At 49.5% G+C, this 27,162-nt stretch overlaps 11 protein-coding genes; 6 read left to right on the top strand and 5 right to left on the bottom strand.

Moving 5' to 3' along the window:
• Positions 1 to 541: 541 nt before the first annotated feature.
• Positions 542 to 2,061, bottom strand: CHC_T00006427001 (hypothetical protein). XM_005718466.1 is given in 2 exon segments: positions 542 to 1,104; positions 1,105 to 2,061. 1 exon segment carries the CDS (start codon positions 2,059 to 2,061, stop codon positions 1,105 to 1,107), a length of 957 nt encoding a protein of 318 aa, XP_005718523.1. The 3' UTR covers positions 542 to 1,104.
• Positions 2,062 to 4,217: 2,156 nt separating this feature from the next.
• Positions 4,218 to 5,078, top strand: CHC_T00006426001 (hypothetical protein). The gene has a single exon (XM_005718465.1). The coding sequence runs from the start codon at positions 4,218 to 4,220 to the stop codon at positions 5,076 to 5,078; it is 861 nt and encodes a 286-aa protein (XP_005718522.1).
• A 28-nt stretch (positions 5,079 to 5,106) lies between these two features.
• On the bottom strand, positions 5,107 to 9,338 carry CHC_T00009349001 (Fatty acid beta-oxydation multifunctional protein). XM_005718464.1 is given in 5 exon segments: positions 5,107 to 5,318; positions 5,319 to 5,845; positions 5,903 to 7,952; positions 8,193 to 9,024; positions 9,289 to 9,338. The coding sequence occupies 4 exon segments, from the start codon at positions 9,336 to 9,338 to the stop codon at positions 5,319 to 5,321; spliced, it is 3,459 nt and encodes a 1,152-aa protein (XP_005718521.1). The 3' UTR covers positions 5,107 to 5,318.
• Positions 9,339 to 9,997: 659 nt separating this feature from the next.
• On the bottom strand, positions 9,998 to 10,291 carry CHC_T00010084001 (Sm-like protein, LSm6). Its single transcript, XM_005718463.1, has one exon. It carries the CDS (start codon positions 10,289 to 10,291, stop codon positions 9,998 to 10,000), a length of 294 nt encoding a protein of 97 aa, XP_005718520.1.
• A 272-nt stretch (positions 10,292 to 10,563) lies between these two features.
• Positions 10,564 to 10,809, top strand: CHC_T00006424001 (hypothetical protein). Its single transcript, XM_005718462.1, has one exon. It carries the CDS (start codon positions 10,564 to 10,566, stop codon positions 10,807 to 10,809), a length of 246 nt encoding a protein of 81 aa, XP_005718519.1.
• Positions 10,810 to 10,814: 5 nt separating this feature from the next.
• Positions 10,815 to 11,573, top strand: CHC_T00006423001 (hypothetical protein). The gene has a single exon (XM_005718461.1). It carries the CDS (start codon positions 10,815 to 10,817, stop codon positions 11,571 to 11,573), a length of 759 nt encoding a protein of 252 aa, XP_005718518.1.
• Positions 11,574 to 11,583: 10 nt separating this feature from the next.
• On the bottom strand, positions 11,584 to 13,225 carry CHC_T00006422001 (hypothetical protein). XM_005718460.1 is given in 2 exon segments: positions 11,584 to 11,689; positions 11,690 to 13,225. The coding sequence occupies 1 exon segment, from the start codon at positions 13,223 to 13,225 to the stop codon at positions 11,690 to 11,692; it is 1,536 nt and encodes a 511-aa protein (XP_005718517.1). The 3' UTR covers positions 11,584 to 11,689.
• Positions 13,226 to 13,662: 437 nt separating this feature from the next.
• CHC_T00006421001 (hypothetical protein) lies at positions 13,663 to 15,084 on the top strand. Its single transcript, XM_005718459.1, has 3 exons — positions 13,663 to 13,810; positions 14,012 to 14,943; positions 15,040 to 15,084. Exons 1-3 carry the CDS (start codon positions 13,663 to 13,665, stop codon positions 15,082 to 15,084), a joined length of 1,125 nt encoding a protein of 374 aa, XP_005718516.1.
• A 341-nt stretch (positions 15,085 to 15,425) lies between these two features.
• On the bottom strand, positions 15,426 to 16,530 carry CHC_T00010087001 (NADH:ubiquinone oxidoreductase iron sulfur protein). XM_005718458.1 is given in 4 exon segments: positions 15,426 to 15,832; positions 15,833 to 16,051; positions 16,184 to 16,280; positions 16,379 to 16,530. The coding sequence occupies 3 exon segments, from the start codon at positions 16,528 to 16,530 to the stop codon at positions 15,833 to 15,835; spliced, it is 468 nt and encodes a 155-aa protein (XP_005718515.1). The 3' UTR covers positions 15,426 to 15,832.
• A 510-nt stretch (positions 16,531 to 17,040) lies between these two features.
• Positions 17,041 to 20,275, top strand: CHC_T00006419001 (hypothetical protein). XM_005718457.1 is given in 2 exon segments: positions 17,041 to 20,124; positions 20,125 to 20,275. 1 exon segment carries the CDS (start codon positions 17,041 to 17,043, stop codon positions 20,122 to 20,124), a length of 3,084 nt encoding a protein of 1,027 aa, XP_005718514.1. The 3' UTR covers positions 20,125 to 20,275.
• A 1,354-nt stretch (positions 20,276 to 21,629) lies between these two features.
• CHC_T00009400001 (DNA-directed RNA polymerase rpb1) lies at positions 21,630 to 27,080 on the top strand. XM_005718456.1 is given in 2 exon segments: positions 21,630 to 27,050; positions 27,051 to 27,080. The coding sequence occupies 1 exon segment, from the start codon at positions 21,630 to 21,632 to the stop codon at positions 27,048 to 27,050; it is 5,421 nt and encodes a 1,806-aa protein (XP_005718513.1). The 3' UTR covers positions 27,051 to 27,080.
• The last annotated feature ends 82 nt before the right edge of the window (positions 27,081 to 27,162 follow it).

Below are 27,162 nucleotides of genomic sequence, written 5' to 3'. Positions count from 1 at the left end.
GTGCGAAAAGATGGGAATTACGAAAGACGACGAAGAGTTTGGTTGACTATGACTGTGCTGGTGGCAGGCGCGGACGAAGAGTTCAATAGAGGCCGATCGTCGACGTCCCCAAAAAAATCATACCGAGGGAGGGCACGACTAATTACAGTATCCTGCCCACTGTGTGCTGTAAGTATTCGCCGCATGGATCAAGAAAATCGAAGCTCCCCATCTGCACCCATCCCATCCATGCCATAGACGCTCTGACCATCCAGTAGAGATGGTGTAGAGATGGTGATTAGTATCGCCACGGAGCTTAAAGAGAATAAGCATCTTGTGGAGAAGTCTTATTCCTGAGAGGCTAGCCAGGAAACAAACTCAACTAATGGCAAGGCGCGAATATGCCCATGCTGCTGCAGCTTAACGGTCGTAAATGCAGGCCAGCAACAGACGTGCTCCATCCCGCATGCTAAGGGGAATCAATGAGCACGAGTGGACGAATCTCTGTAGATGAATTTGGAAGCGCATTTTGCTGGGAACATTATAAACACAGGCGCTGATGTGAGAGAGTCGGGAACTAGCGAAACCACAAGCACAGCTTAGCTTTATTTGCTGTTGACACTGAGGGGTGCCCTATATACGAAGGTCCCCGTGACCGGAACTTGTCCTCAAAACGGAGCAACTATATCTTCTCGACGGAGCTTCAAACCTAGTTTCTAAAAGATTCAGCTTCTTCACATGATCTAACAAATTGCGAGTGTCAGGTCTCCGGGTTTGTTATGCCATATTTTCACATGTCGTCCCGGCAATGTTGTGTTTGATCGTCTCGAGCATTGCAGAGAAACGTCTTGTGTCAGTCCCGAAAAGGAGTCTTAAATGTTCTGTAATCAGCGGGAGCCAGCGTGATAGATCGGCGAATCTACCCCTTCAATAAAAAGAACACATATTCTCTTCCTCCAACAGAAAACGATAAGAGGACAAACGAACAGACACAAGTCACTGAAACATTCTCCAAGGTGATCATCTGCATCAACCCCGATGATGGGCTTCGACAATCTAACAGTCCACGAAAAAGCGGTGCTGCTTCGCCACATGATGAAGTCAGCTAAGCCAAGGAAATGAAGCCTAAACAGGAGTGACACGATTCAGCTCCATGCGCACGCTGTCGTGTACGATGTATGAGTACGTGCGCGAACCTCTCTGCTTCTTCTTGCCCTTCTCGCCGGGCGGGGGTTTCTGGCGAGAAACCTGTGTTTCGTGGCGGCGATGGTGAGCTGAAGGTTGCCCGCGCGATTGATCACGTGCAGCTGGCTGTGATGAGGAGATTTCAGACGCGCTTAGAGTAGGCTGCTGCGCATGCACGTCGGTTTGCGTGTCCGTTGCAAGCAGTTCGCCGTCTGCGTTCATACGATGGGGAGTGCCTGGAACACGGCGAATCTCCGTCTGATTAGTGCGGGTGTGGTTCGTCACCGACTCATTACAGAGAGGGCATCGATGCTGCGAAATAAACCAGTCCAAAATGCACTTGGAGTGAAAGACGTGGTTGACGTTGCACGGGAGTTTGCGGACGAGGTCTTTGCCATGGAACTCCTCAAGACATATAGCGCACGACACCTGGTGCGGGCACTGGGGGGCGATGAGATGCAGCGGGGGTATCTGCATAGCCGAATGACCAAAATCTGAGTCACCGTTTTCGGGAGGGACTTGCCGATCAGCGACAGGGGTTTTTTGATCCTTGCGGCACTCGCGACACTTGTAATGTACAGCGGGGCATTGATTATCCAGGGCGATGGCCTTATCACGGAAGATGCGTAGCAAGCCCGGGTAAATGTAGATCGGCTTCGGGGGGCTCTCTCGCGGGGTACTTGGGGGGTGCGGGCGATAGCGATGGAGGAAGGAAGAGAAACTGCCGTCCTCGGGGACGGAGGAGCGATCTTGGTCGGAAGAGGGGACAGTGGCAAGGTTGGAATGGCGGCGGCGGCTGGAGTGACGGAAACGGCTGCGCGTGAAGAGGCTGTGCAGATTAGTTCGCGCACGGCGGCGAACGGTTGTATCGAGGGTCGGGGAATCTTCAGTTGACATCGGGGAAGGGGGGGAAGGGGGGGAAGGGGAAGGAGGGATCGAGGGATATAGACAGGCAATGGTGCCTATGGCCCGTTGTGCAAGGAATGGGGTGATCCTTGAAGGGAGGGGAAGGGGGGGGGGGGTGAGGGACGTTTGTACGGAGAAGAGGGGGCGAGGGGCTAGAGAGATGAATAGCGAAGCGTGCGGATGGCGGGATGTCTAAATATGCCGCCGGGGTCTCCAAGGAGAAGCGGGGGGTGCGCAAGGTGGGCTGGTAGGAGTTGTTTGTGAGTAAAAAGGGTGGGAGGTGATGAATGTGGGTTGAGGGGTGTGGGTTAGGGAGAGCGGCGAAAAGGACTTGTTACGGCCCCCAAATATATTTGTTTTTTTGGAGGTGGGTGAACGTGGCGAATCATTCGACGCCGGGGCTGTCTGCCTGGCGAGGCCTCTGAGACACCCAAAAACGGCCTTCTCGGTGATACGTGTTGCGTCGGCCCTCTTTCGGAGTCGAACTTATCCCCCGCTCACACGTTACAGAGATAACAACCTTGGCAATATTTCGTGCCATTCTCTTCCCGCCACTTCACGCCCCTTTCTCGTGGCATGGCACACCCCATCAATCCGAAAACGGAGTCATTCCCTTGGGATTGCATCTGTTGGGACGCCGGTTCTATCTCCCTGGATCTCACCTGAACCCTTCACCATATCTATGATTCTTGGACAGAGAAACCATGCTTTTCGGTAATTTTCTCGCATCTACATAAAGTAATTTGATACCTGGAATGGCCCCAAATCCCTGAATGTGCCCTTTGTAAACTACGTTTCCCATTTTGACCATTCAGATTGATCTACTATCCACGGTAGTTTCCTTTCCACTGTAAGCTCCTCCTATTCCAAGTCACTGTATGGCTTTTGCACGCCCCCTCATCGTGCCCTTCAACCTGCTCTCGGGTGGAAAGCTTCCACGCGATCGTATTTACAGCCGGAAGAGACCTTTCCAATTCAAGCATAGAAGTCTCTTGGCTGACTTCTGAACATCACCAGGATAACAATTCCGCCCGTCCGCCACGTCCGCAATGTTTGGAAATCCACTCTGTGGATAGATGCGCAAAATTGAATGCTGCGCTGCTTTCCAATGTTCTTTCTCAAACGTCAATAATGGGTCTTTCTCTATGTTGGACACAGTCATGACGTACAGAAACAGCTCCTTTCATAAAAGAACGGAGAGCACTCATGAACGTGTTTTTGAGCACGTTTCCAAACCCTCCTGCGCTCACCCGTTTTCCCTTCTCGCGAATGCAACATAGGAGAGTAAACCAGTAAGTGCCAAGTATAATACTGCAAACCACAGCACATAGTTTTCCAGAGGCGCTTGGTAGCCTGTTCAGCCACATGATCTCTTTAGAATCGTGCTTAACGAAGTCTGGTAGACTCAATACATACATGGCTGTCCAGAGTCGCCGAGCCCCTTACCTACTGTGGAAAGTATTGAAACTAGCCCTTTTATCACCTTTACAACTTGTTCAGGGAGAAGTGCAACTGTGCTTCTGTGCTAGCATTCGATATGTGCCTGGCCCACAGAATACCATACCCCCGATCCCCGATGTGAACTCCAGTCTCATATTTATCCAATAAACCATCTTACAAAAACGATGTAAGCAGGCCATCGATGCCCCTCTGATGCTGCAGCGTAGATTATTTTAGCTTTTCTCTTTGTACTGAAAAAAAAGAGAACAGATTCGACTACAATCCGTTCTCCGCCTCTCGTTTCCTAAGAGTTTATGTGTCTTTCATAGCGACTGGGATGCAGTAAACTTCTTTTTGTCATTTTTATACCTGCAAGGGTCTTGATATTTGTTGAATTGCCAGACGCCGTCTTCCCATGTCTGTCCAGTGGTTGAGGATAGAAAGCAGGGGAGATGTGGATCAAAGGGGGAAAACCAGTGAAAAACTTATGATAATGTTTTCGAAAAATATAATAATTTACCTCGTTGCAGCATCTCCGCATGCCTCTTTGCGGTCTCGTTAACTGAGGTCGTCTTCATAGTTGGGATCAGAGATTGAAAATCAATTGGTCCATATGTGAGGTTAGCCCTAACCTACGCGAAAGCCCCGACTGGTCAAGTCTTATCCACGACAGAAACGGCAAGCCCAAAGAGTCTTGTCGGTTCAGCATGGCAGCATTTTCTTTATGGTCGACAGCGCCATTTCCAGCTGATTTCCGAGACCGGACGTGGATCACAAAATACGGGGCTTGCAGCCTGCACAGATCTCGAGGAATCCTCCCTGTGCCGCGATATCAGCCCAAGGCATCTACGATGGAGGTCTTTATGCGCACACCAAAGCAAGGGCATTGGCGTTCGAGTGACCACAGCGGAAAGAAAGGCTCAAATGGTTCACATCCCAGTTCAGAACGTCCTCGGAAGCGCGACGCAGAAACTGCGAAAGTGCGACTGCTTAAAGTCTTAAGCTCCCTCATTAACCTTGATTCTCAACACGGAAAAGTGGAGCAGCTCATTTTGGAGCTTGAGAGTCTCAACGCCAAACCTGTCACTGACACGTTCACCGAGATGGCGCTTGCAGGTGAATGGAAACTTATTTTCTCATCAATGACGACAAAGACGGACGGGAGTATTCGAATACGGAAAATAGGACAAAAGATTGATCCGGAGAAGAAGAAATTAATTAATGAGGTTTTGTGGAGTTTCCCTTCTGTGGACGGCACGGGCAACATCGATGCTTATCTATGGGCCGAGTGTGACTACAAATTTGTTGCCCCGGGGCGGTTACAAGTAGAGACTCCTTCGCACTCAGTGAAGATTGTAGAAACGGAAGACGGTAAGAAGCAAACATTACCAGATGACATGCAGAAGGTGATTACTGCTTTGCGAAGTGCGTTGCCGATTGACTTCTTCGAACCGCAAGGCCTCCTCGACGTCAGCTATATTGAACCGAACTTCCGTCTCGGCCGGTTCGTGGGCAAAAGACTTGCTGGTGTGCGAAACGTTTTTGTTAGAGAGGGTACTGATGGGTAAACTACAGACCAAGTGGTGAAGAAAATACAGTACCAAACGAGTGGGCCTTGATATAAGCTTCTTTCGAAGTCTGAAAATCGCTCTACTTGACTACGTCGACAGAACATTATTCCTGGAATGATCACGATCTCCTAAGTGGTTTTAACTGAAACCTACGCTCTCTACCTGCAGTTGCGAATTGAAATGACTCTTGTTGAGAAGCGTATAGTTTTCTCTTCTTCACATGCAAAACTGAGAACTCTACAATCTTGACGATAGCTGCGGTTTGTTGATCTCGTACACAGCTGCTGCCCCCATTCCCGAACCGATACACATTGAGACTACTCCAAAGCGACCTTGACGCCGATGCAGCTCGTGAATAATGGAGACAGTCAGCCGAGCGCCTGTCATCCCCAATGGATGACCAATCGCGATTGCTCCGCCGTTAACGTTGACAATGTCCCGATTGAGGCCCAGTTTCTCAATGCAGTACTCTGCTTGAGATCCGAAGGCTTCGTTAATTTCAAATAGGTCAACATCATCCGTGGTGATGCCTGCCTTCTCGAGCGCTAATGGTATCGCGGCTGCGGGTCCGATACCCATAATTGCAGGGTCCACTCCAGTTACAGCATATGATCGAAGCCTAGCAAGGGGCTCGAGGCCGCGCGCTTCCGCTTCTGATCTCTTCATTAGCATCACTAATGCAGCTCCATCGCTGAGCTGCGAAGAATTCCCTGGAGTGGTGCTACCTCCTTTGCGAAAGACGGCCGGAAGTTTGGCAAGGCGCGCTATCGTTACCCCAAGCCTTACACCCTCATCAGAATCAACGACGATATCTTTCACACCAGTTGCCTTCTTGGTCTCCCTGTCAATGACCGTCACCCTCGTCTTCACCGGGACAATCTCACTCTTCTGCCTCCCGGCGAGCTTCGCAACAGACGCCTTAGCGTGACTGGACACTGCAATTTTGTCTTGCTTTTCTCGAGAGACTCCAAACTTTTCAGCAACGTTCTCTGATGTCTCACCCATCTGGAAATAGCAGCTTGAAGCTTCTTTGAGAGTTCTCACCTGTGGATTCGGACGAAGTTCTTTGTTCTGCATCGAAGCCATACTCATGCTCTCCATACCCCCCGCGATGACGATTTTTTGATACCCAGCCTGAATGGCAGCAGCTCCATCGGCGATAGCCTGAAGCCCAGAAGAGCAAAGACGGTTGACAGTGCGAACAGGGACAGTAGTTGGCAAACCAGAGAGTAGCCCGGCAACACGTAGTTGGACCACACCTGTATCTCCTCTCTGAAGGACGTTTCCGGCGACAAGGTCACCAACTTCCTCGACGTTCACATCAGTATCTTCTAAAACTCTTTTGAGAACTGGAATCATTAAGTTGTCAGGTAAGGTATCCTTGAAACCGCCGCGTCCTGCGCGTCCAACAGCCGTTCTGAAAGCCGAAACGATGACGACGTCACCGTGCTCTCCGGTCGAAAGTGGTGGACGTACAATTTCTCCAACAGCCTTGTTGCGCGCTGCTGAGCGGATGAGGCTCTGCGAAGGTTTGAACAGTGGAAACCCATTGGACATCTTGAGAAAGCGTTCAAGCTCTTGTAAGACACCGACGGCTCCCCCAAATGTCTTCTCAGCCCAGTACATCAGTCCGCCACGGAAGGCAGGGAATGCCATTCCCATAACAGAGCAAACATCCAAGTCTACGGAGCTCATAGCCACACCTTCTTCAAGAATACGGTACCCTTCGTTGACGCATGATAGGTGAATCATGTTGACGATGTCACTATCCGACAGGTCTGCTACAACTGCTCGAAGCTTTTCAGCTTCAGGTCCAGAGTGTACCTTGGCGCGAGCACGCTCGAGGAAAGGTGCAATCCCATCTGGGTCAGGCACTGCTTTCCTGGATTCACTGCTGTAGCGATAGAAACCCACACCGGACTTCTGTCCTTTCCGACCTGCTCCAAGCATCTCTGCGATGACCGGGTTTGTTTCCACCGTTCTGTCCGCAAATGCAGCGGAAAAAACTGAGCCGACGGCAACACTTATGTCCAAACCTACAAGATCAGAAAGACGGAACGGGCCCATCGGTAATCCAAAGGCCTCACAAACTCTATCGACTTTGTAGGGATCCAGACCCAGCTCTATCAAGAGGAATCCCGCCACCATGCTCTGAGGGAAATAGAGTCTATTCACTGCAAATCCCGCGCAGTTTCCTACCACAACCGGTGTTTTCTTAATCTTCTTTCCGAGAGCGAGAACGTCTTTGATTGTTTTGGCACTAGTAGATTCAGTCCGAACAACTTCAAGCAATGGCAGCCTATGAGCGGGAGCAAAGAAATGTACTCCTATAATTCTTCCCTCTTTGTGGGCAATAGGAGCCCCCATTCCGATTAAATCCAAGTTAATCGTGGATGTATTCGTAGCTAAAATGCAGTCTGGGCGACAAGTGGACTCCAGTGCTGCAAAGATTTCCTGTTTCAGGCTTGGGTTTTCAAGAGCTGCTTCGATCACGATGTCAACATCGCGAAGGTCATCGTATTCAGTTGTAACAGATAGCATTTGCATTTTGGAAGCTCCCTTAATGCCAAGATTTCTCTCCACTCTCTTTCGAGCACTTGCTGCGAACTTCTCGTTAAGCTCCTTGATCACGACTGGGATATTTGCGGACAAGATAGCTGTTGCAATCCCAGCCCCCATGAGTCCACCGCCGATAATGCTAACTTTCTTAGGTACTCTCCCTTTCTCATTGGCACAGGGATCATTTTGCAGTTTAACCTTTGAAGTCTGCCTAGAACCGAAGAACATGTGCACCGTTCCTTGAGATTCTGGTGAAGTTACTAACTTGAGAAATACTCGAGCCTCTTCTTTGAGGCCTTTTCTTCCACCATGCTGAACGCCGTACAGCGATACATCAATGAGGTCCGAAAACTGTTTCATATGTCCGCCACGGGAGAGCCTTGGAACCATATCGCGCTTCAGCTTCGCAGCTATGGCGTGACACTCTTGCAGGCTTCCAATCTTGTCAGTCCTGTCAATCGCTTTCTCTGCGCGTGGGATTTTCCCATCTGCAAGCTTCTGGGCGTAGTTGACCGCAGCCTCAAGAACATCCGAAGAGACAACTGCATCGACTAGACCGGCGTCGCAGGCAGCGTGGGCTGGCAAGACCGAAGAATTCAGCATCATGGGAATGGCCTTCTCGAAGCCAACAAGCCTCGGAAGCCGCTGGGTACCGCCTAGACCTGGAATGATGCCCAGCTTGAGTTCTGGCAATGAGAAGGAGCTCTTCTCCGATGCAACTCGCGCTGAGCAGCACAGAGCAAACTCGAGTGCACCCCCAAAACAAACTCCATCAACCGCCGCAACTACGGGGATAGGGGATTCTTCCGCACCAGAATAAAACCATGACCCTTCTGCTGAGAAAACTTCTTGTCCTGAGGCGAAGCCAGCGAACTGGGAAACGTCAGCACCAGATGAAAAGAAACCTGGAGATCCAGCCCCGTGCACGACAACCGCGCGAACCGACGAATCCGCGAGAACAGACTTGAGAGCAGTCGAAATTTCCTTTTGCAAGGTTGAAGATAACGCGTTCACGGGTGGGTTTGCAAAGGATAGAATCGCTATTCCTCCCTGACGCTTGTCCATATCAACTCGCGGGCGACTCATAGTTGGTACTGTCGAATGGGTGCGAGGGAAAACGTAGAATACGGCAGTGGTTGGTGACGTCTGTAGTCTACAGAAGCCTTCGGCCGGTCCCTGTCTATAAGTGCCTTCGTCGTGTTGAGCTAGCTTGCACGAACCGAAGCTCCAGGGGTCTGCTTTGTCCACAATCTCTTGTTCAATCCTTTCGTCAGAGAAAAATTGTGGAATCTTAGGGTGAGATAAAATCTGATTTCCGGTTGGGAGTTCGGGTACACAGGTGACTGGACGTTTCCCCCTCCTGGGACTCGTCAAGGGGTGCAGACTGGTTCAGCTCCACTGATTCGGCCTTGTGCAGTGTGATACTGTAGGTACTACTGCGGGGCCAACAATGTGATTCTTTATTTGGCCAAGAATGCAAAAATTCAGACCTTGTCCATTCAACACGTCAGTCAAGTGACCCTTCGATATCGATTGGTTGCTCGTGTGAGTATGAGTCGCCTTCAACGTCCTTACCTTGTCAGGGACATCTACGGCATAAAAAAAAAAAAAAAAAACCCACGAGACTTGCCACAGTCACCCAGCTTACCTATCGATCGAAGGTCTTCTTGGTCTATGGCGATGGAGGGCGGCGACCATTTGCAGCAGTCTTTACATATGCTGCAGATGAAATGATGACTGGGTTTTCAATGGAAAAGCGTGCCCAAGTGGTTCGTGCAAATACGAGTCTCAAAGGAAGTCCGCCCTACTCGATGTGACACACAAAGTCTAGGACGTCTCCTTAAGTACACGGAGTTTGCTTTTGCGGGATAAAAAACATCACAAGGAGAAGGACATCTGCACAAATTTAAAGAAACACCGGTATGTTGTCCATCCAAATCCCCTGGACGTACACACGCGATTTGTCTCGCGCATGTTTGCTCCATTGCTCTCGCGTTGTCATCGCCTTGATTAAAATCTAGTCGCCTCCCCCGATGGCAGATAGGCTGCTTGTCAACCTGTTTAACCCTTCTGTTGGCCCAAAAAGAGATATATGTTCCCCCCAGAAGCCTCATGGAATAAGAGCTAAAACGATAGTCTGGCTACGTGTTAGGCCTGGGAAGTTAAAAAGGCTTACTGCATAAAGATATGTTGTCTGATCAAGTCAAAAATGAATCCATTCAGTACCAAAACGAACAGGCTCTTGCCTCTTACCCCATTTCCTTAAATACGTTCTCAGATGCGTGCATCCTGAGGCTCCTGAGTTGCAGCCAAATAGCTTTGTCAACTGCGCTGTAGGGGAAAGATACCACCAAAATCTACGCAGACCTGCCCGCCGAAATGTACATAACATTATTTCCGCGAATGAAGGCGTCTCCAAAATTGTTCTTCAATTCGCCGTTTTCGTACTCTTCCGTCTGTTCCAGGGCGATGTTCATGTAGCCATCGAGGCAGGTAAGAATACCACGATACTCGGTAGCAGTGTTGAGTTTGACAACAACCGGTCTTCCTAGCACAGCCTTCAAGAAGTCTGACGGTGTACTTCCACGGCTTTGGTTTCCCGATGTCGAAGGACCGCGCTCATCGCCTGCCTGAGATTTGGTAGTCGCCATGGCTAGGAAAGCTTCTTGAGCGCAAACCCTTTTGATTAAGAAGCCAAGCTTCCCCTGCCTGATAGTCCTCTCCGCTATGGGAACGTGGGGGAGGTTGCAATGATGCGGAGAAGCTGTATCAATTGCAATGCAGACACGGTTCTCGCTGGTTTTGGAGGAGACCACATGTGTGCAATTCTTGCCGCAGAAGGACACGTTGAACAAATGTACGATCTGGATGTATTAAGGACGACTTTTTTGACTAAAACGAATCTGAACTTTTTCTTTGTACCATGATTGGGCACAGTAGCCCTCTCATAACCCATGTTTGCGGGCTGCAAAAGCAGAAACCCGCCTCCTTGGAAAAAGTTCCCTTCGCATCACCTCGACCACCCACAACACCTGCAAGGTACTCATCAGATCGCACATTGCCCGACAATCAGCTATTTTGCGCCGCATTCTGTGTTTATCTTCACAGTCTTGGAGACCATATCCATCAAAGTGACAAAGAAGATAGCCGTGCGAACTGGACAGAATGAATGTGATGATGAATATCCGGAGGGTTGCTACCGCGCTTTCAAGACGACCATCTCCTAATGCGTTCCGCACTTTATGTGCTCAACCAAGTGATGCTCAATCCAACCCCCTGAGCAGTCCCATGCTGGATCAACAAAAGTCATTTATGGCATCTATCGTTGAGATGCTTCCCAACTCCGTTACAGCTGCGCGTATCCAGAGTGGAAATTCGCCGATGGGTGCTGAGATGGTTCTAGAGGTTCCAAATGATATGACTATCCGCGTTTTGCGCTTCCTAAAGTTGCACTCCTCTTCTCAGTTCAAAGGGTTCATTCAAGCAACCGCTGTGGACTATCCCGAGCGCAAAGACCGCTTCCGTGTCGTCTATAGCTTGCTCTCTACACGATTCAACGCCCGCATCCGCGTTCAAACTTATGTGGATGAAATCACTCCACTCGAGTCCGCGACGAAGATCTTCAAGGGCGCCGATTGGTTCGAGCGCGAGGTTTGGGACATGTACGGCGTGTTCTTCCATAGTCATCCGGACATGCGAAGAATTTTGACAGATTACGGCTTTGAGGGTCACCCGCAGCGAAAAGACTTTCCACTATCAGGATACGTGGAGGTGCGATATGACGACACCGAGAAGCGAGTGGTCCAAGAACCCGTCGAGATTGCGCAGGAGTACCGCAGTTTTGAATACTCTACACCTTGGGAGGTATTCCCGGAGGGCACCAGACCGAAAGATGCTCTCCAGATAGAAGAGCCCGAAAAAACGCCATCCTAAACAAACAGACTTAGTGAGTTGGAACGTTTGTCCTAGTTTAATACACTGCGCATGTCTTCGCACCCATTCCTCCCTGTTCTAGCCCCCGAATCAGCGACGATGGTTTTACAGCCCTTCTACGCTATCGAATCTTCCGCAAGTCCTCGGAGCATCACCTTTACACGAAGCTCAGCCCCGTTTCCAATGGAGAACTTTCCTTCTATTGTCTTGTCTTGCACAGATATCAAATCATCTGGCCGAAAAGTCAATCGACCCAAAGTCTTCTTACGCTCAACCACATGGATTGCAATACTTGTTTCTGAAGTATCATCGCAAAGGACATCATAATGAAAATTCCATTCAGGGTTTGTCGGGTCAATCCCGTGAAGCGGTTCTGATGGTTTTGTAATCTCCGGGGTTTCAAACAGTAATTTAGTTCCCACCCAAACTTTGCAGGCGACCTCCTTTGTTTCTGGTGGTAGATTAGTTGCTCGATTGATTAAAATCGATAGTAAGCAGTATCCTCGTACTGGCAGCTTCGGATCCTGCAACTTATACAGTTGCGCACCAACAAAAATTTCGCCATGCTTCGCAATTCGGTCATCAGTGTCGCCAAGAGGGACCCATTTTGGACCCGTCGTAAGAAGTTCTTTCGCTGTTAATGACAGGGATCCTACCAAGTCATCCCGTGTCACAGTATCTTTGTCGTAGCACTTCAACTCGAAAGGCTGTTCATAGTCCGACAAAATAAACAGTTTCAACGAGTTCCACTCAGGAGATAAATTGTTCATTCTCACATCTGTTTTCATATCTTCAAGCCCAAACGTCGCTTTGCAGTACAGGTCTGGCACCTGCTTGATCATTCCCAGCTTCTTTTCAATCGTGAAACCTCTCCCCTTTTCTATAACGATGGCAATTACGCCAGCTGGAGGATAATACACATCAAAGTAGTCAATGGTGTCAGAGAGTTTGTATATAAAACGATTTGGAAGGACTAGCATCGAGGCAATGACGTTTCTTAGGACTTTTCGAACAATCTTTTCAACAGGACCGAAATCAGCGAAATCAGCTACGCCCGTGAAATCCATGTCGACCTCTGGATGCGTAATCATTGCTGCTTGGACAGCTCCAACTAGCGGCAGAGTGGGAATAAGCGGTCGCAGCAGAACGCTTAATCTCCCCCTCCACTTCAGTTCCTTGACCCCAAACGGCGCGTGGAACGGAGCGCACTTCATTGACATATTTGGTGATCCGATGAAGGAGACGTCAAGGTCAAGTGCAATTGAGTTCTTATATCGCCGGTGCACCGTCACTCTGTCAACCCTCAAAGGGTCTTTGCCAAGACTTGCGCTCATAAACTTGAACTTCGAAAATGGTTTCGGCAAATAAAGATTAATCAACGGCTCGATTGTCGGAGCGAGGTGAGACTCAACGATCTTTCCGATATGTGGCCAACAGATACGAGTGATCTCATTGCACCAGTCGAGACTCTCCACAGTACGGGCAATCTCGTCTCTAGGCGAGAGGGTGGTGGTTACCGGCACTTGCACTGGTTTGATTTTTGGAAGGGCCGCCCTGTGTGGATGTCTTGTCGCTTCATGGACATGGTTTTGCGCGTAAAGAACCCGGTACGAATAATAGGCAAGGACCACCAGAATCAACAACCAAATCATCGCACTTGAATGCGAGTTGACTTGCACAGAGAGACTACAGCGATATGCAAAAGACAAGTTCTTTCACTCCTTCATATACCGTAGAGCTTTGTCCTCCCCGTCAATCATTCTATCGCCAAATATTTCAATATCTTCGCCTTGGCTGGCAAGATGTCGAGTCGTATGAAATTTTCAGTACAAGATGGATACTGCAATGCGTAGTATGACGGAGCAGAACCTGCCTTGCAAGGAAAAGCCCACTTGCCACAAATTTAAGTCTCTGTGAGGCTCCAACGCGCAGTGAGATGTGATGAGGAGATGTCGCTATCCTGCGGATGTGCAACGGAGAGGTGTTAGGATGCCCAACTGCGGCGATTCGACTGCATCTTTCGCCAATTCAGCATGCGAGTCCAGCAGTACTTAAAACAACGTCACTCATGGGCCTTCCAGGCTGACGCATGTTTACTGGACAGTACACGTACTGCGGAACAAATCATCCCACTGTAAGGGGACCTTACAGTGGGATGATTTGTTCCGGCAAATGGTCCTCTTACAGTGGGATGATTTGTTCCGGCGCAGCGGTGAATAATATTGTACCCTGGTACTGTAGGCACTGCCTATCATACATTACACTTAGCCCTCAGTGTTAGATCTAAATCATACGTTCAGGAAAACGCAATAGGTACAGTACCCAAACATATCGTGAGCGTTTGTCTCCTCCTGCTCGAATGGGGCGCTTGGCAAGTGGGAATGTACCATCTTCTCTTTGCCGCCGAGCTTCGCGCCGATTGTCTCATCTACAGTAAGCTATGCATGGCGTGAGGCGTGCTCGCCCTAGCGCAGAGGCTTTAGAGCAGGACAAAGAAAGGTCCATATTTCAAGCGGGTTTGATACGCAGGGCATTGGTCATTCGAAATGATCCGGAGCAATCTGTTTTTGATGAAGAGTTTGAAAAGAAATACAGTGTTGTTCAACGAGCTATCGAATCAAACCCAGATGAGTACACCTTATGGGCGTTTCGGAGAGAGATTCTTATCGCAAAAAGTGAATCTTCATCTCTAACTGACGATGAGTGGAAGTCAGAGTTGCAGCTAACATCTCTAGCACTTCAGAGACACCCAAAGGCATATCCAGCGTGGCAGCACCGCCTTTGGCTTCTTTCTGATCGAAAACACATGTCGAAGGTGTCCCAAGGTTTGAGGGACGCATCTTTGAAAGAGGAACAGAGGTTGAGTGCGTATATGCTTTCTAAAGACGGTCGCAATTTCCACGGCTGGGCACATCGCATGCGCGTGCGTTCTATTCTTGAGTCCAAGTCGCCAGGAGAGGAAGAGAATATGTGGAGACAAGAGCTAGAATTTGTTGAGGGCAAGATCAATGATGATTTTGCGAACTATTCAGCATGGCATCACAGAAGCGTTTTGCTTCCGCGAATCCATTCCGAAGGACCTAACATCTTCCTTTCTGATGAGTTGCAGTTTGTAAGACAAGCATTTTATACAGAGCCTGATGTTCAGTCAGCATGGTTTTATCATCGCTGGCTTCTAGCTGGTGCACCGGCTAGAGGCAACAAAGCTGTTGTTGTTGACGGCTTGCTCGAAGAAGAATTGGCAGCATGTGAAGAACTCCTTTCCATTGAAAAGAACGCTCGTTACGCTTTGCAGACCAAAGTACATATCCTTACCAAGTTAGGTAGGCAATCCGAAACCACTGAGGCCCTTGACCTTCTTGAGAAGATTGTAAGTTGTCAAGACCCAATTTCCATCTTTGATATATTGAGTTGACCTGCTTGGAAGCTAACGAAACCTTCTATCTCCAAACTATTGTCAAATTAGGATCCATTGCGGCGCGGTTATTATCGGCATCTGCGCAAAACGTGAAAGCCCTAGATCTAGCTTCTTAATTTGAGTCTCGAGTATTCGGCACAAGCCGTATCAATGGGATTGGTTTACGAACTTTACCTCAACTAACTACTGGACGATGGCCGATCTGATGCGGCCATCGTAAGCAACAAAATGCGGCTTCGATACACTTGCCAAGTGAACCTAGAGTCTTTATGATGTCATATCTGTCAACAGATGTGCGCCAATCCCCATTCTGGACTTCGGAAACTTTTTTTTTAAAATCTGACCCAGGCCTCCAAGGTAATGACTGTACCATTCGTTTTGGACAGGGCAAAGAAACGACAGCCTGTTCATGTATAAAATAAACCTTACCTTGACAAGTTTCCATCAGTTTGGCATCTACTACGACGACAAAAATTTGCCTCCCGTGTGTAAGCGCGAGAGATACACGTCTTTCGAAAAGTAGGATCCCTTTACAATCAAAAGATCCCGTCGCCTTCACAATGTCCTTCCCGTCCTGTAAAAACATTGATCGCTTGCTGCACGTTGTTCAAGCCGCTACCAATGATGCTTCTCGAGCTCTGAGAACTCAAACATGCAAAACCACACGGCTTGTCACTCGGTTCCATCTAGGGCTTACATGAGTGAAAGCTTCTAGGGCGACCGCGAGACTACGAAATGCTAGCATCGACGAACACCCGACGTTTCAGGGTCGAAGTCGCATTGCTATGCGGCAAGAGAGACATCAGGTGTATGGGCAAAGTCGCGACATGTTTTTCTTGATCTACTTGGCGCCGTCGCCTTCATATACTGGGGCTTCGTGACGCCAGTGATGTACCATCGCGCGTTTGAAAGGGGCAATCTTCCGCACTTGTTGCTTCTCCTCCTCTGGTTCTATAACCTTGTACTCATACCCGTTGCGCTCTGCATATTTCATAGCAGCTTCTTTAGTTGGGAAAGGCATTCCCATGTTTGACAGCGGATCTCCAGTACTTGTCCATCCCTTTGCATGGAAGAAACAAAACCATGATGATCAATGCAGGAATAATGTTAGAGTTCTTTGTATTCAAACAATCTGCCGCTGCAACGCAACGGCACGGGATGCAAGATATCATGTTGAATTTCAATGACGCACCATAAGTGGGTTTGTCCATCGATCATCGCCTTCGATCTTCTCAAACTGCAGCCGCCACATCTGGGTAAGGCCGCCTCTGCCCTGTTGCGTCGCAACCCTTTGAGAGCGCACACAAGCTCCGCAGGTCAGTCTCTAGATTAATATGCATAACATGAACGGAAGGAACGCAAAGAAGACAATTTGTGGTTTACTCACTTCGCTGGCCTGTGAATCCGGACGCGACGAGCGGCATGCTTGTCGGGGATACCGGAGAGAACATTGACGCTAGCGTCCCGTGACGAGGACAATTGGCGAGACGCCATCGGGGCTAAACGCGTCATGGATGCTCGCCATCCTGAAAGTGACATCTTCTGGCTTTGTAAAAAACGAGACGCAGCGCGAAGGGAACGGTCTCCAAGACTCGGATAAACGCTGTGCTGACTATGGTGGTGATGTGGACCGCAGAGCACATGGGACCTGTGTGGATGCCGAGTGGTCCACAGGGAATTCAATGCAAAGATATGTCTCTTCGACCAGTTATGCACAATGCTGTCATGCCATGGAAATATTTTCCGTAATAAAATTGAATATTTTATGTTAAATAGTCAAGTTCCTACGATACACTCATATGCACACATGCCCTCACTCTGTTTCGGTCAGTTCCCTCCTGGCTAATATTCGGTGACATCGACGACCATGCTAGCTGCCCGAATTGCTGCGCGACTACTTCTGCCTCTAAGAATCCCGTTTGTCAGCCGTCCCAACAAAGAAAGATAAAGCAGAACAAAGTCCATCCCAGAAAAGCAAAGAAGCTAAGAAGACCATTGCCTTATTCATCTATACACATCCCTTAACTTGCCGACGCGTCCCTCGCAATCATGGATGACCGGAGCATGGCGGAAATTCTCGCCACTCTCGAGCCGAGGGTAGTCTCCGTGCCCAGCGATTCCGCGTTTTCCCCGCCCGCGTCAGCCGCTGTCCCTGCACTATCATCCGTGCCTCTGTCGAACCAGGGTGCTCTGCCAGGTCATCCCAGCGAATTGCACACAATGAAGGTTGTGGGAAACGCAGGAGCCCATCTTGACCAACTGGTGCATTTTCTTGAGACAAGCAGAAACCCCAGCACGCATCCTCCACAAGAAATAAGTCGAACTCCTCCTCACGATGTCCCCACATTGATGCTTGGTGGCTTCTCTCGCGCCGCTTCCACTCATATGCCACCTCTGGAAGTCGCTCCTGTGTGCTGTGATCCAAAACCATCGAACGCCGCAGTTTCATCAGGAAACTGGGGAAGTAGAGAAACTGAAGCGCATCTAGTTTCAACGTCTCCAGCGCGAGGAGGCCAGCTTGGGGTCCTGGACCCCGTCATCTCTGGATCCAGTTGCGATCCCCCATCTAGGTCTCCGAAATTGACTTCTCCAGTTGGACTACAACGGTCCATGGGCGTAGGTCCATCTTCACGCGTAGATGTTTCGAAGCACCTGAATAGTACACAAGACAGCAAAAGACCATCTCTGGAGTCAACGTTGAAGCCTGAACCAGTCCCGAAATATGGTAAACAAAACCTACAACCACAGCAAACTTCTACCCGTCTCATTCAGGGAGGGCCTCGCAAATCGATTCCGTCCCAATCGCGGAGGATGATGGTCCTGTTCTGCCAATTTGCGGTTGCTACTCAGGATAAATTCATGCAGGGTCATCCCATGAGAGCGCAAGCGAAAGAGAAGCTTCGCTATGACCTGCACGAATATTTAACATTGTGGAACACAAGAAAGATGCGGGCGGGGAACGTGTTTGAGTTAGTCTCCGAATCTGTTCGCAGCTGTTGCCCACATGCCGCGAAGCTCGACCTCATTACTAAGTTTAAGACATGGTACAAAGCATTACTGCAACAGAAGAATGAATCGACGGCGGGCACGGATGCCATATTCGTACAACAGGAACAGGCGCCCCTCATACCGAAGCAAACAATGCAGGTAGTTCGAGAGAAACATCTTGATGTGCAAAGCACAACAGCCCCGAGACCAATAGTAACTCCTGTGCAATCCTGGCGTTCAGGGACAGGAACTCAGGATCCCGATCTTGGGTTACCCCTAAAACTCCCAGTAAACGCTAAGAGAGATGGGAACGCGCTAAACCTGGCAGCTTCCAGTCCAGGGGATCCATACCCACACTTCGCGGATGGAACTCATTTGCAAGGTAGTTTGAGAAATATACAATCAGGTAGGAACAATCTCTCGTGGAGTGAACAGGCTCTTGCAAGAAAAGCGACTCGAGCAGAGATCTTCGCGGACAAAAAGGATGAAGAACGAAAAGCATCTCATTCACAGTTTGCGCCGGCGATGAACCAGACTTCTGTAAGTGTCCCACCTCCCCCGACTAGTGAGAAAGAGCTTATCGATGTGCATGGTATCGGCTCAGGGCTTGAAAATATTGCCCATCTGCAGAGTCTGTATCCATCTTCGATACCGGAAAAGACATGCCGAGTCGATTCGAAGGATCTGCGAAAAGCTCCTACAAATTCTAATGAAGGGAAGCTGCCTCTTCGTCCTATGGCTTTCAGAACTGTACACAATAGCTTCGAGGAAACGTCCTGCACAGAGCAAAAACGTCATACCTCAGAATTGGAATCGCACCATGCGGAAGGTCAGTTTAGACCGCTTTTGACAGATAGAAAGAGATTGTTAGACAATAGTGGAGCCTCAGATGGCATTGGTCCCACAAAACGAACGAAGAAAAGCTCGAAAACGATCAGAGAGGGTACGAGAGCGGGAAAACGTTCTACGCCTCTGTCAAAGAATGGAAGTGGATGTTCGACTTTACCGATGTCGGCTCAAGGTATGCCCAGGAAAGGACAAACAACAGCAAAGAACGGGAAAGCACGGTTTGTATTTGGAACCAGCAATAGGAACGCCGATACTTCAGCAATAACTAACATTCAAATCAGATCAAACAGTCATGCGAAGGCAGCGAGGGGTGTTGCTGACGACCTTGCTCTTCTGGGAAATGTTGTCGACTTGGATTACGAGGAAAGCTTTCTTGCTCATGATGAAAAAACAGCTGGTGATGGGGACATGGAGGCTGTTGGCTACAATGACGGCCTTCTGCTGACGGCAAACGCGTTAGGTAAAAGGATAAAAGCAGCTGCTAGGCGCAACCATTTGAAAGAAAGTGTCTCAAGAGACGCAATGGAGATAATTTCACTAGCTGTGTGTGAGCGACTGAAGAGCATTTTAGAATCTTTAAAAGTAGCTTCTTCGGTTCGTGTCGATGCCGACAAGGATCTGTGGACCACGGCAGTGCCCGATGAAACTGTTCGCGAGAAGTTGGGACGCTTGTTTGAAGAAGAGGAGCGGTCTCTGGATGAGAAAGCGAAGCTTCGCTTAAAGAAAAAGAAGGAATTAGCGGATATTGAGGCGATGAGGGTCTCCAAGATGGTTATAGGAGAAGAAAACGACAAGACACCCCGACTTGTGGCCTCTAAGGCCGGGCGAAAAGCAAGAATTGCCCGCGAAAAGAGTCTAGAAACAAGCAACAATCACAAGAAGGCGCTTTCTGGTGTATTAGCTGGAATTCAGAAGATGCGTCGAAAGGCAAATTTTGAGAAACCTCTAGGTAGCTCAAAAGCGTTGCTTCCGTTAATCAAAGGATCTGGAAAGCTACAAAACATCACTTCCATACTGCCGCCTCTCCCGACAAGGAATGTTTCCGGTGGGATAATTCAGCGACGCACGGATGAATTAGACAGAACTGACAGGAAGCACGAAGGGTTACTGAAGATGGGGGGACCCGAGACAACTAATAGATCACATCTACCTAAAGGGATAGTTGCGGTAAGAAGGAAGAAAAGAAAGTACGGTCTTACGCTGAAGGATTGCCTTTTCTTGATGGAGTCAGAACAAACCACTAGAAGGAGTTATGCTTTGTATAAATGGTACGGACGATTAGATGCATCCCGTTGATGCAGTGAAAGGGACGTAATGCGTAATCATCGTACCTCAGCTCTCATCTGGGCTGAGCAGGAAAGCAATATTGGGATGTCCATGACGACTAGTCTAGCTTCGAGTGCGCAAACACACCAGTAAAGCACGAGAAGGCTGCATTTTACGTGTCTGCAATTTCCAGGGTCAAAAGCTGATCAACTGAACGCAATCGCATGTCCATTGTATGTTGATGACAGACAGACAGTAGATGACTGTTTCGATTTACTGTGGCATGGTTGGGATCAAAGTCACGGGCAGAGCTTTTTCGCATGACGACAATGAAACGTGGCCTGCGGAGGAAAAACAGGGGGGCGGGGCAGGGGGAAAAGCGGAAGATTGTTTTTGCTGTTGACAGCATGATCGGCATAGAGGCTACAGCAGACTCGACGATGGAAGCATCGTCGAACGGTTTGAGATGGGAGAATGATGCATTGTGGTTGGCTGTGAATTTAGCTCTAGTCACGTTTGCGGAGACCGGAACGGATTCTTAATTGCGGCTCATGTGCCGTAGCGCCCCCTACCGAATGTGGTTTGCTCGCATTGATCAAATAGAGCCTTTCGGGTAGTGAGCAGTTGGTCAGGCGGCTTTACGAAAGCAAGAGAGCTCAACTGTACTACAAGGGGGTGGGGTGGCACCACGTTTCTTCTGATGGAAGCTCCCCGAGTCTCTTTCCGAGTGATCTGCAGCCATTTGGCGATTTTGGGAGCAATGATTGTGCACCAATGCTTGTGTGAGGAATAGCCGTGGGTAGCCTGTTTGCAAGAAGTTTGAGCCAAATTGAAAAATTAAATTTTTTCACGTCCGTCTGGGGGGTGAACCAAGTTGAGCAGGATGTTGCTCCAGTCTTTCCGGACGGGCGGACGGGCGGCGACCCGAAGAAGTTAACAACGCAGTCCTTTCATGTTAAATATTTCCCTCGTTTTTACGCTGTATCCGCCTGCGCGACCATTTCTGTTCGTCCCCGCCGGCCCCCTCTGTTATCAAACGCCCTCACCGTTCCGTCTGGTTATACCACTGCGTCATCTCCCCCCTCCTTTTCCGCCAGAGACGCTTCCTCCAGTCTACCGCTTGCTCCGCTTCGGCCCGACTCATCGTCCCTCCCTCACTGTTCCATAACAGCGCATCATCCTGATTTCTCCTGTATAAATTCTCTACGTTCCATTCTTCTAACATCTCATCCAACACAACTCTCCCCTCCACACTGTCCACATTGCGTTCACCTTGCGATAGCAGCACAACCATCAACTCATCGCACATTCGCACACGTCTACACGGCTGCAGTTTCGCTCTATTTGAAGCCATCGCGAAAGGCCCTCTTGTTCTCCTTTGTACCGGAATCCTCTGCCGTTTCTTCGTTAACCCGTCGCGATTTGATTTCATCTGTTGGGAACCGAGGCGCGCTAGCGCTGCCCGAGCGCTCCTCTCTGAGCGTCCGCTGTGTGGCTGCCTTTGCAAGCAGTGAAGCATCATGCCGAGAAATGCTATGGGTCGCTCGGCCTTTCCCTGGTCGTGGGCACCCACCCGACATGTCGATTCTGTGCAATTCGGCGTGCTAAGCCCGGATGAAGTGCGACGGATGTCTGTTGCGGAGATCAAGGAAGAGCGTCTCTACGAAAACGGCGAACCAAAGCACGAGGGTCTCGTCGACAGTCGGCTTGGGTCCAATGCACATTTCCGCTGCACTACTTGTCACGGTGATGACCAGACTTGCCCTGGTCATTTTGGCCATATCGAGCTTGCTAAGCCCATGTACAACGTGGGCTTTGTGAATACTACCCTCAAGATTCTGCGCTGCGTGTGTTATTATTGTTCAAAGATATTATGCAATGACGCGAACGTCGAACTACTACTGCGAGTCAAGAAACCTGTGGATCGTCTGCGAAAGGCGTTGCTTACATGTTCGAAGGGCAAGAGTGTCTGTTCAGAGGAAACTGGATGTGGACATGAGCAGCCCAAGTACTCTCGTGAAGCTTTTCGAATCAAGGCGCTTTTGAAGGAAAGCGGAGAGACAGGGACTGAGTCCAAGGAGACGTTAGATGGCAGTAAAGTCTATGCCATCTTCAAGCGAATCAGCGACAGAGATTGCCGAGCAATGGGATTTTCCCCGGAGTTTTCGAGGCCGGAGTGGTTTCTTGTCTCTTTGCTCCCCGTGCCACCACCACATGTCCGTCCTTCTGTCATGCGGAATGGATCACGAAATGAAGATGATCTGACGAGCAAACTTGGGGACATCTTAAGAAATAACAACCTCCTCAAGACTTTGGAATCTACGGGTGCAGTCGCACACGTTCTCAAAGAACAAGAAGCACTGCTGCAGTACCACGTCGTCACATACATGAACAATGAGTTTGCGGGTGTCATTCCGGCCACTGTAAAAGGAGGGGGTCGCAATATTAAGAGTATAGGACAACGTTTCAAAGGCAAAGAGGGTCGTGTTAGAGGAAATTTAATGGGAAAGCGAGTAGACTTCAGTGCCCGAACTGTGATTACTCCAGATCCAAACCTGAAGCTACACGAAGTTGGGGTGCCCATTTCAATTGCGATGAACTTGACATACCCGGAGATCGTTACTCCGTTTAATCGGGAGGATTTAACCAAACTCGTCATGAGGGGTCCCCATTCGCATCCCGGTGTCAATTATATTGAAAGCGAAGATCGAGTGTTCAGTCTATACTTTCAGAATCCCGCCGACATCCAATTGACTGTCGGAATGAAGGTCTTTCGTCATATTCGGGATGGCGACTACGTGTTGTTTAACCGGCAGCCCAGTCTACACAAAATGTCAATTATGGGTCATAGAATTCGCGTGCTTCCCTACTCAACGTTTCGCCTCAACCTTTCCGTAACATCGCCTTACAACGCTGATTTCGATGGAGATGAGATGAACTTGCACGTTCCTCAGAGCCACTTAACGCGCGCGGAAGTTCAAGAACTGATGCTTGTGCCACATTGCATTGTATCACCCCAAGGGAACAAGCCTGTGATGGGCATCGTGCAAGATACTTTGCTTGGATGCATGCTCTTCACACAAAGGGACACGTTCTTGGAGCGAGATCTGACAATGAACCTGCTCATGCATGTTGGCGATTGGGACGGAGTAATACCAGAACCCGCGATATACAAACCACGACCTCTCTGGACTGGCAAGCAAATTTTCTCGTTGATTCTTCCTGCTGTGAATTTGGTTCGCTTCAACATCACTCACCCCGATGATGAGAACACCGACATTTCTCCAGGTGATACAAAAGTGTACATCTCACGAGGGGAGCTGGTATGCGGTATCGTAGACAAGAGGACTGTGGGAACATCCGCGAATGGCCTAATTCACGTTACTTGGAAGCAATGCGGTGCCAAAACGACTGATAAGATGATCTCGCAGATCCAGGTGCTGGTGAACCACTATGTTCTTCAGCGAGGGCAGTCCATTGGAATTGGAGACACGATTGCAGATACCGCAACAATGAGTAATGTAATCAGAACCATTCAAAGTGCAAAGGAAGAAGTTAAATTGCTTGTTCGCAAAGCTCAAGAAAAGGAACTAGTTCTCCTTCCCGGTAAAGGAATGATGGAGTCATTTGAAACTGAAGTGAACAAGGTGCTGAACGGCGCTAGAGATAAGTCTGGTGCCTCGGCTCAGAAATCGCTTCTGAAGTCCAACAACATCAAACGAATGGTTAGCGCCGGGTCCAAGGGTTCCTTCATCAATATTTCACAAATTTGTGCTTGCGTAGGCCAGCAAAATGTTGAAGGAAAACGCATTGCGTACGGGTTTAACAGACGGACCTTGCCTCACTTTGTCCTGGACGACTTGGGACCTGAGAGTCGTGGTTTCGTGGAGAACTCGTATCTACGAGGTTTGACCCCGTCGGAGTTTTTCTTTCATGCAATGGGAGGTCGAGAGGGTCTGATCGATACTGCTGTGAAAACAGCAGAGACTGGTTACATCCAAAGGCGTCTTATAAAGGCGATGGAAGATGTCATGGTTAGATATGATGGAACCGTGAGGAATTCGGTCAACCATATTGTTGAGTTCCTTTATGGAGAAGATGGAATGGACGCAACCTTTTTGGAGGACCAGTTCTTGCGAACTTACAAAATGTCTGATCGTCAGTTGCGCGACGAATACTATCTAAATCCAATGGATCCAGGATTTGGTCGCGACTCGAAAGGCCGTCCATATTTGGATACAGAAATTACGGAAGGCGTGCGGCAAGACGCCCAGATTCATTTGGAGTTGAAGGCAGAGTTCAGTCAAATTCAATCTGATCGTGAGACCCTGAGGCATGAAATTGTCAAAAACGGTGAAGCCAAACGTCCCTTGGCCGTTAATGTAGACAGAGTGATCTGGAATGCAAAACAGGAACATAACATCCGCCCTGACTCGGTTTCCGATCTTAATCCAGACCAGATCTTGAAGGGGGTGAAAATGCTGATGAAGAGGACGAGGGTTATTGTCCTAGGCGATGAAGACGAAGAAGAAGCGAATGCCACTCGGAACGACGATGAGGGCAATGTTGAAGACCGCAAACCAACCCTTGTGGACCCTATCGCCCGCGAAGTCCAGGAGAATGCAACACTTCTGTTCCAAATTCACCTCCGCTCAATGTTGGCATGTAAGAAGATCATCAAAGAACACAGACTCACGAAGAAAGCCTTTGTTTGGGTGCTTGGTGAAATTGAGACACGCTTCTTAAGTTGCCGGGTTGCTCCTGGAGAGAATATTGGTGCTATTGCTGCGCAGTCAATTGGAGAGCCTGCGACTCAGATGACTCTCAATACTTTTCATTACGCAGGTGTCTCTGCCAAGAATGTCACCCTTGGCGTGCCTCGTTTGAAGGAAATTATCAACGTTTCCAAGAATACTAAAACTCCCTCTCTAACAGTTTATTTGAAACCAGAGTTTGCTGCTGACAAGGAGAAGGCAAAGGAAATCCAGGCGTCTCTGCAGCACACGACTCTGCGAGACGTTACGCAGTGCACAGAAATCTACTACGATCCGGATCCATCTCGGACAGTTGTGGCCGAAGATGAGGAAATGGTTTCAAGCTTTTTCGAAATTGAGGACGTTCCCCATGCTGCGTCGCCTTGGTTATTGAGAATTGTGCTGGACAAAGACATGCTACAAGATCGGAGCATCAGTATGGATCAGATTGAAAGAATAGTGTATCAAAACTTTGGCAGCGATGTACACGTCATCAGATCGCAAGACAATGATGAGCGCATAGTACTTAGGCTGCGTGTGACAGATGAAGCAGCGAGAGATAAATATGGCGAAAATGGAAACGGCGGCGAGATGGATGACGACGAGGAAGAAGACGACGAAGACTCTGACAATGCCTTCTTGAAGCGCTTAGAATCAGAGCTCCTGTCTGAAATGAACCTCGGAGGCATCTCCAGAATCCGCAAAGTATTCATGCGCCAATCTCGCACCACCTACGTGGACGAAAGCGTTGGACGCTTTAAATCCCGAGAAGAATGGGTGTTGGATACGGATGGTGTTAACCTGATAGCAGTCATGTCTCACGAGGCCGTTGACCACACCCGAACAACTTCAAATGACATCGTAGAGATCTTCGAGGCTTTAGGCATTGAGGCGGTCCGCGAGGCACTAATGAACGAAATCCGTGGAGTTATCTCCTTTGATGGAGCCTATGTGAACTATCGACATTTGGCGATCCTCGTGGACACAATGACTTATCGAGGTCACCTGATGGCAATTACGAGGCACGGTATAAACCGAGTTGATACCGGTCCCTTAATGAAATGTTCTTTTGAGGAAACAACTGATATTCTGCTTGAGGCGGCGCAGTTTGGTGAAAAGGATCACCTACGAGGTGTGAGTGAAAACATCATGCTCGGTCAGCTTCCACCTATAGGAACTGGGAGCTTTAAACTTTTACTCAACGAGGACAAGCTGAAGGACGCAATCGAACCAGAGGCAGCTCAGGAACAAGTAGCAGTGGGGTCACCTCTTGGAGTGGTTGGTGGGGGGTTCGAATCTGGAGCGTGGAGCCCAGGGCGACCAATGGCCACGCCAGGACGAAAAAGGACATTCGATGCCCGGGCAACACCAGGGAACGCATATTCCCCAGCCGCATGGCAAACACCGAATCGCATGGGATCCACGAGAGGGGCATCGCCTTTCAATATGCAGTTTTCTCCAACTGCTGATGATGCGCAGTTTTCTCCGATGCCCGCAACTCCTGGTGGTGCAGGGGTCGGTGGGGGTGGCTACACTCCTTTGCAATCTCCTGGCCGTGAGTATGTGACACCGTTGAGCCCGGGTGGTGCGGCAAGCCCTTACCACAATCAGAGCCCTGCGTACGCTTCCAGTCCTGGATATGCAGCAAGCCCTGCAGCGGGAGGAGCGGGTGGGTATGGTGCTGGTGCCAACACGTTTGCGCCTGCAAGTCCGGGCTACAGGTTGACATCGCCTGGACCAAGTGCATACGCCATGGCGCAATCACCGGGTGCACAGTCACCTGGGGCACAGTACTCACCGACAAGTCCAGGGTTTAGTCCTACGAGTCCGGCCTACACTCCGAGTGGTGCGGTGGCGGGGGCTGCCGCTGGTGGAGCAAGTTACTCTCCGACTAGTCCAAGCTACAACGCGCCTGGAGCCGCTTCACCAGCGGCTGGTGGCTACGGCGGAGGGTCGGCGAGCCTAGCGTACAGTCCGAGCTCACCGGCAGCCTATAGCCATAGCTCCCCTGGATTCGCTCCAAGCTCACCAGCGGGTGGGTACGCGCCATCTACACCAGCATATGCAGCGCAATCGCCGGGTGCCAATCGGTACAACTCCTACGGACGAGGGTCGAATCACTACTCTCCATCGTTTGCGAACAATGCATCTCCGAGTTCACCTCAGTACTCCCCTTCCTCTCCACAATATTCACCTAGATGAAAGGTTGCTGTAAATGAAGAGAGTTTTGTACATCCTCACCGAAAGTGTGATTCATTTTCGGAGGGGGTCGCGGGGGGAAAGAGTAAGCTCCTGAGTGTCGTCGAGGTCGGTT

This window comes from Chondrus crispus, genomic scaffold (assembly GCF_000350225.1).
Source record: "Chondrus crispus Stackhouse genomic scaffold, scaffold_41, whole genome shotgun sequence".
NCBI classification, from domain to species: domain Eukaryota; phylum Rhodophyta; class Florideophyceae; order Gigartinales; family Gigartinaceae; genus Chondrus; species Chondrus crispus.
This window is presented reverse-complemented; position numbering and strand designations above follow the sequence as displayed.

Coding starts and splice junctions, on each gene's coding strand:
- CHC_T00006424001 (XM_005718462.1), top strand. CDS start 10,564: ATGATTGGGCACAGTAGCCCTCTCATAACCCATGTTTGCGGGCTGCAA.
- CHC_T00006421001 (XM_005718459.1), top strand. CDS start 13,663: ATGTTTACTGGACAGTACACGTACTGCGGAACAAATCATCCCACTGTA. Junction 13,811..14,011: donor TAATATTGTACCCTGGTACT/GTAGGCACTGCC, acceptor ATCTACAGTAAG/CTATGCATGGCGTGAGGCGT. Junction 14,944..15,039: donor TTGACCTTCTTGAGAAGATT/GTAAGTTGTCAA, acceptor TTGTCAAATTAG/GATCCATTGCGGCGCGGTTA.
- CHC_T00006422001 (XM_005718460.1), bottom strand. CDS start 13,225: ATGATTTGGTTGTTGATTCTGGTGGTCCTTGCCTATTATTCGTACCGG.
- CHC_T00006423001 (XM_005718461.1), top strand. CDS start 10,815: ATGATGAATATCCGGAGGGTTGCTACCGCGCTTTCAAGACGACCATCT.
- CHC_T00006419001 (XM_005718457.1), top strand. CDS start 17,041: ATGGATGACCGGAGCATGGCGGAAATTCTCGCCACTCTCGAGCCGAGG.
- CHC_T00006426001 (XM_005718465.1), top strand. CDS start 4,218: ATGGCAGCATTTTCTTTATGGTCGACAGCGCCATTTCCAGCTGATTTC.
- CHC_T00009400001 (XM_005718456.1), top strand. CDS start 21,630: ATGGGTCGCTCGGCCTTTCCCTGGTCGTGGGCACCCACCCGACATGTC.
- CHC_T00006427001 (XM_005718466.1), bottom strand. CDS start 2,061: ATGTCAACTGAAGATTCCCCGACCCTCGATACAACCGTTCGCCGCCGT.
- CHC_T00010087001 (XM_005718458.1), bottom strand. CDS start 16,530: ATGTCACTTTCAGGATGGCGAGCATCCATGACGCGTTTAGCCCCGATG. Junction 16,281..16,378: donor CGGATTCACAGGCCAGCGAA/GTGAGTAAACCA, acceptor GCGCTCTCAAAG/GGTTGCGACGCAACAGGGCA. Junction 16,052..16,183: donor GATGGACAAACCCACTTATG/GTGCGTCATTGA, acceptor TTCCATGCAAAG/GGATGGACAAGTACTGGAGA.
- CHC_T00010084001 (XM_005718463.1), bottom strand. CDS start 10,291: ATGGCGACTACCAAATCTCAGGCAGGCGATGAGCGCGGTCCTTCGACA.
- CHC_T00009349001 (XM_005718464.1), bottom strand. CDS start 9,338: ATGGTCGCCGCCCTCCATCGCCATAGACCAAGAAGACCTTCGATCGAT. Junction 9,025..9,288: donor AGAAGACCTTCGATCGATAG/GTAAGCTGGGTG, acceptor GAGCTGAACCAG/TCTGCACCCCTTGACGAGTC. Junction 7,953..8,192: donor CTGCCTGCGACGCCGGTCTA/GTCGATGCAGTT, acceptor TACGGCGTTCAG/CATGGTGGAAGAAAAGGCCT.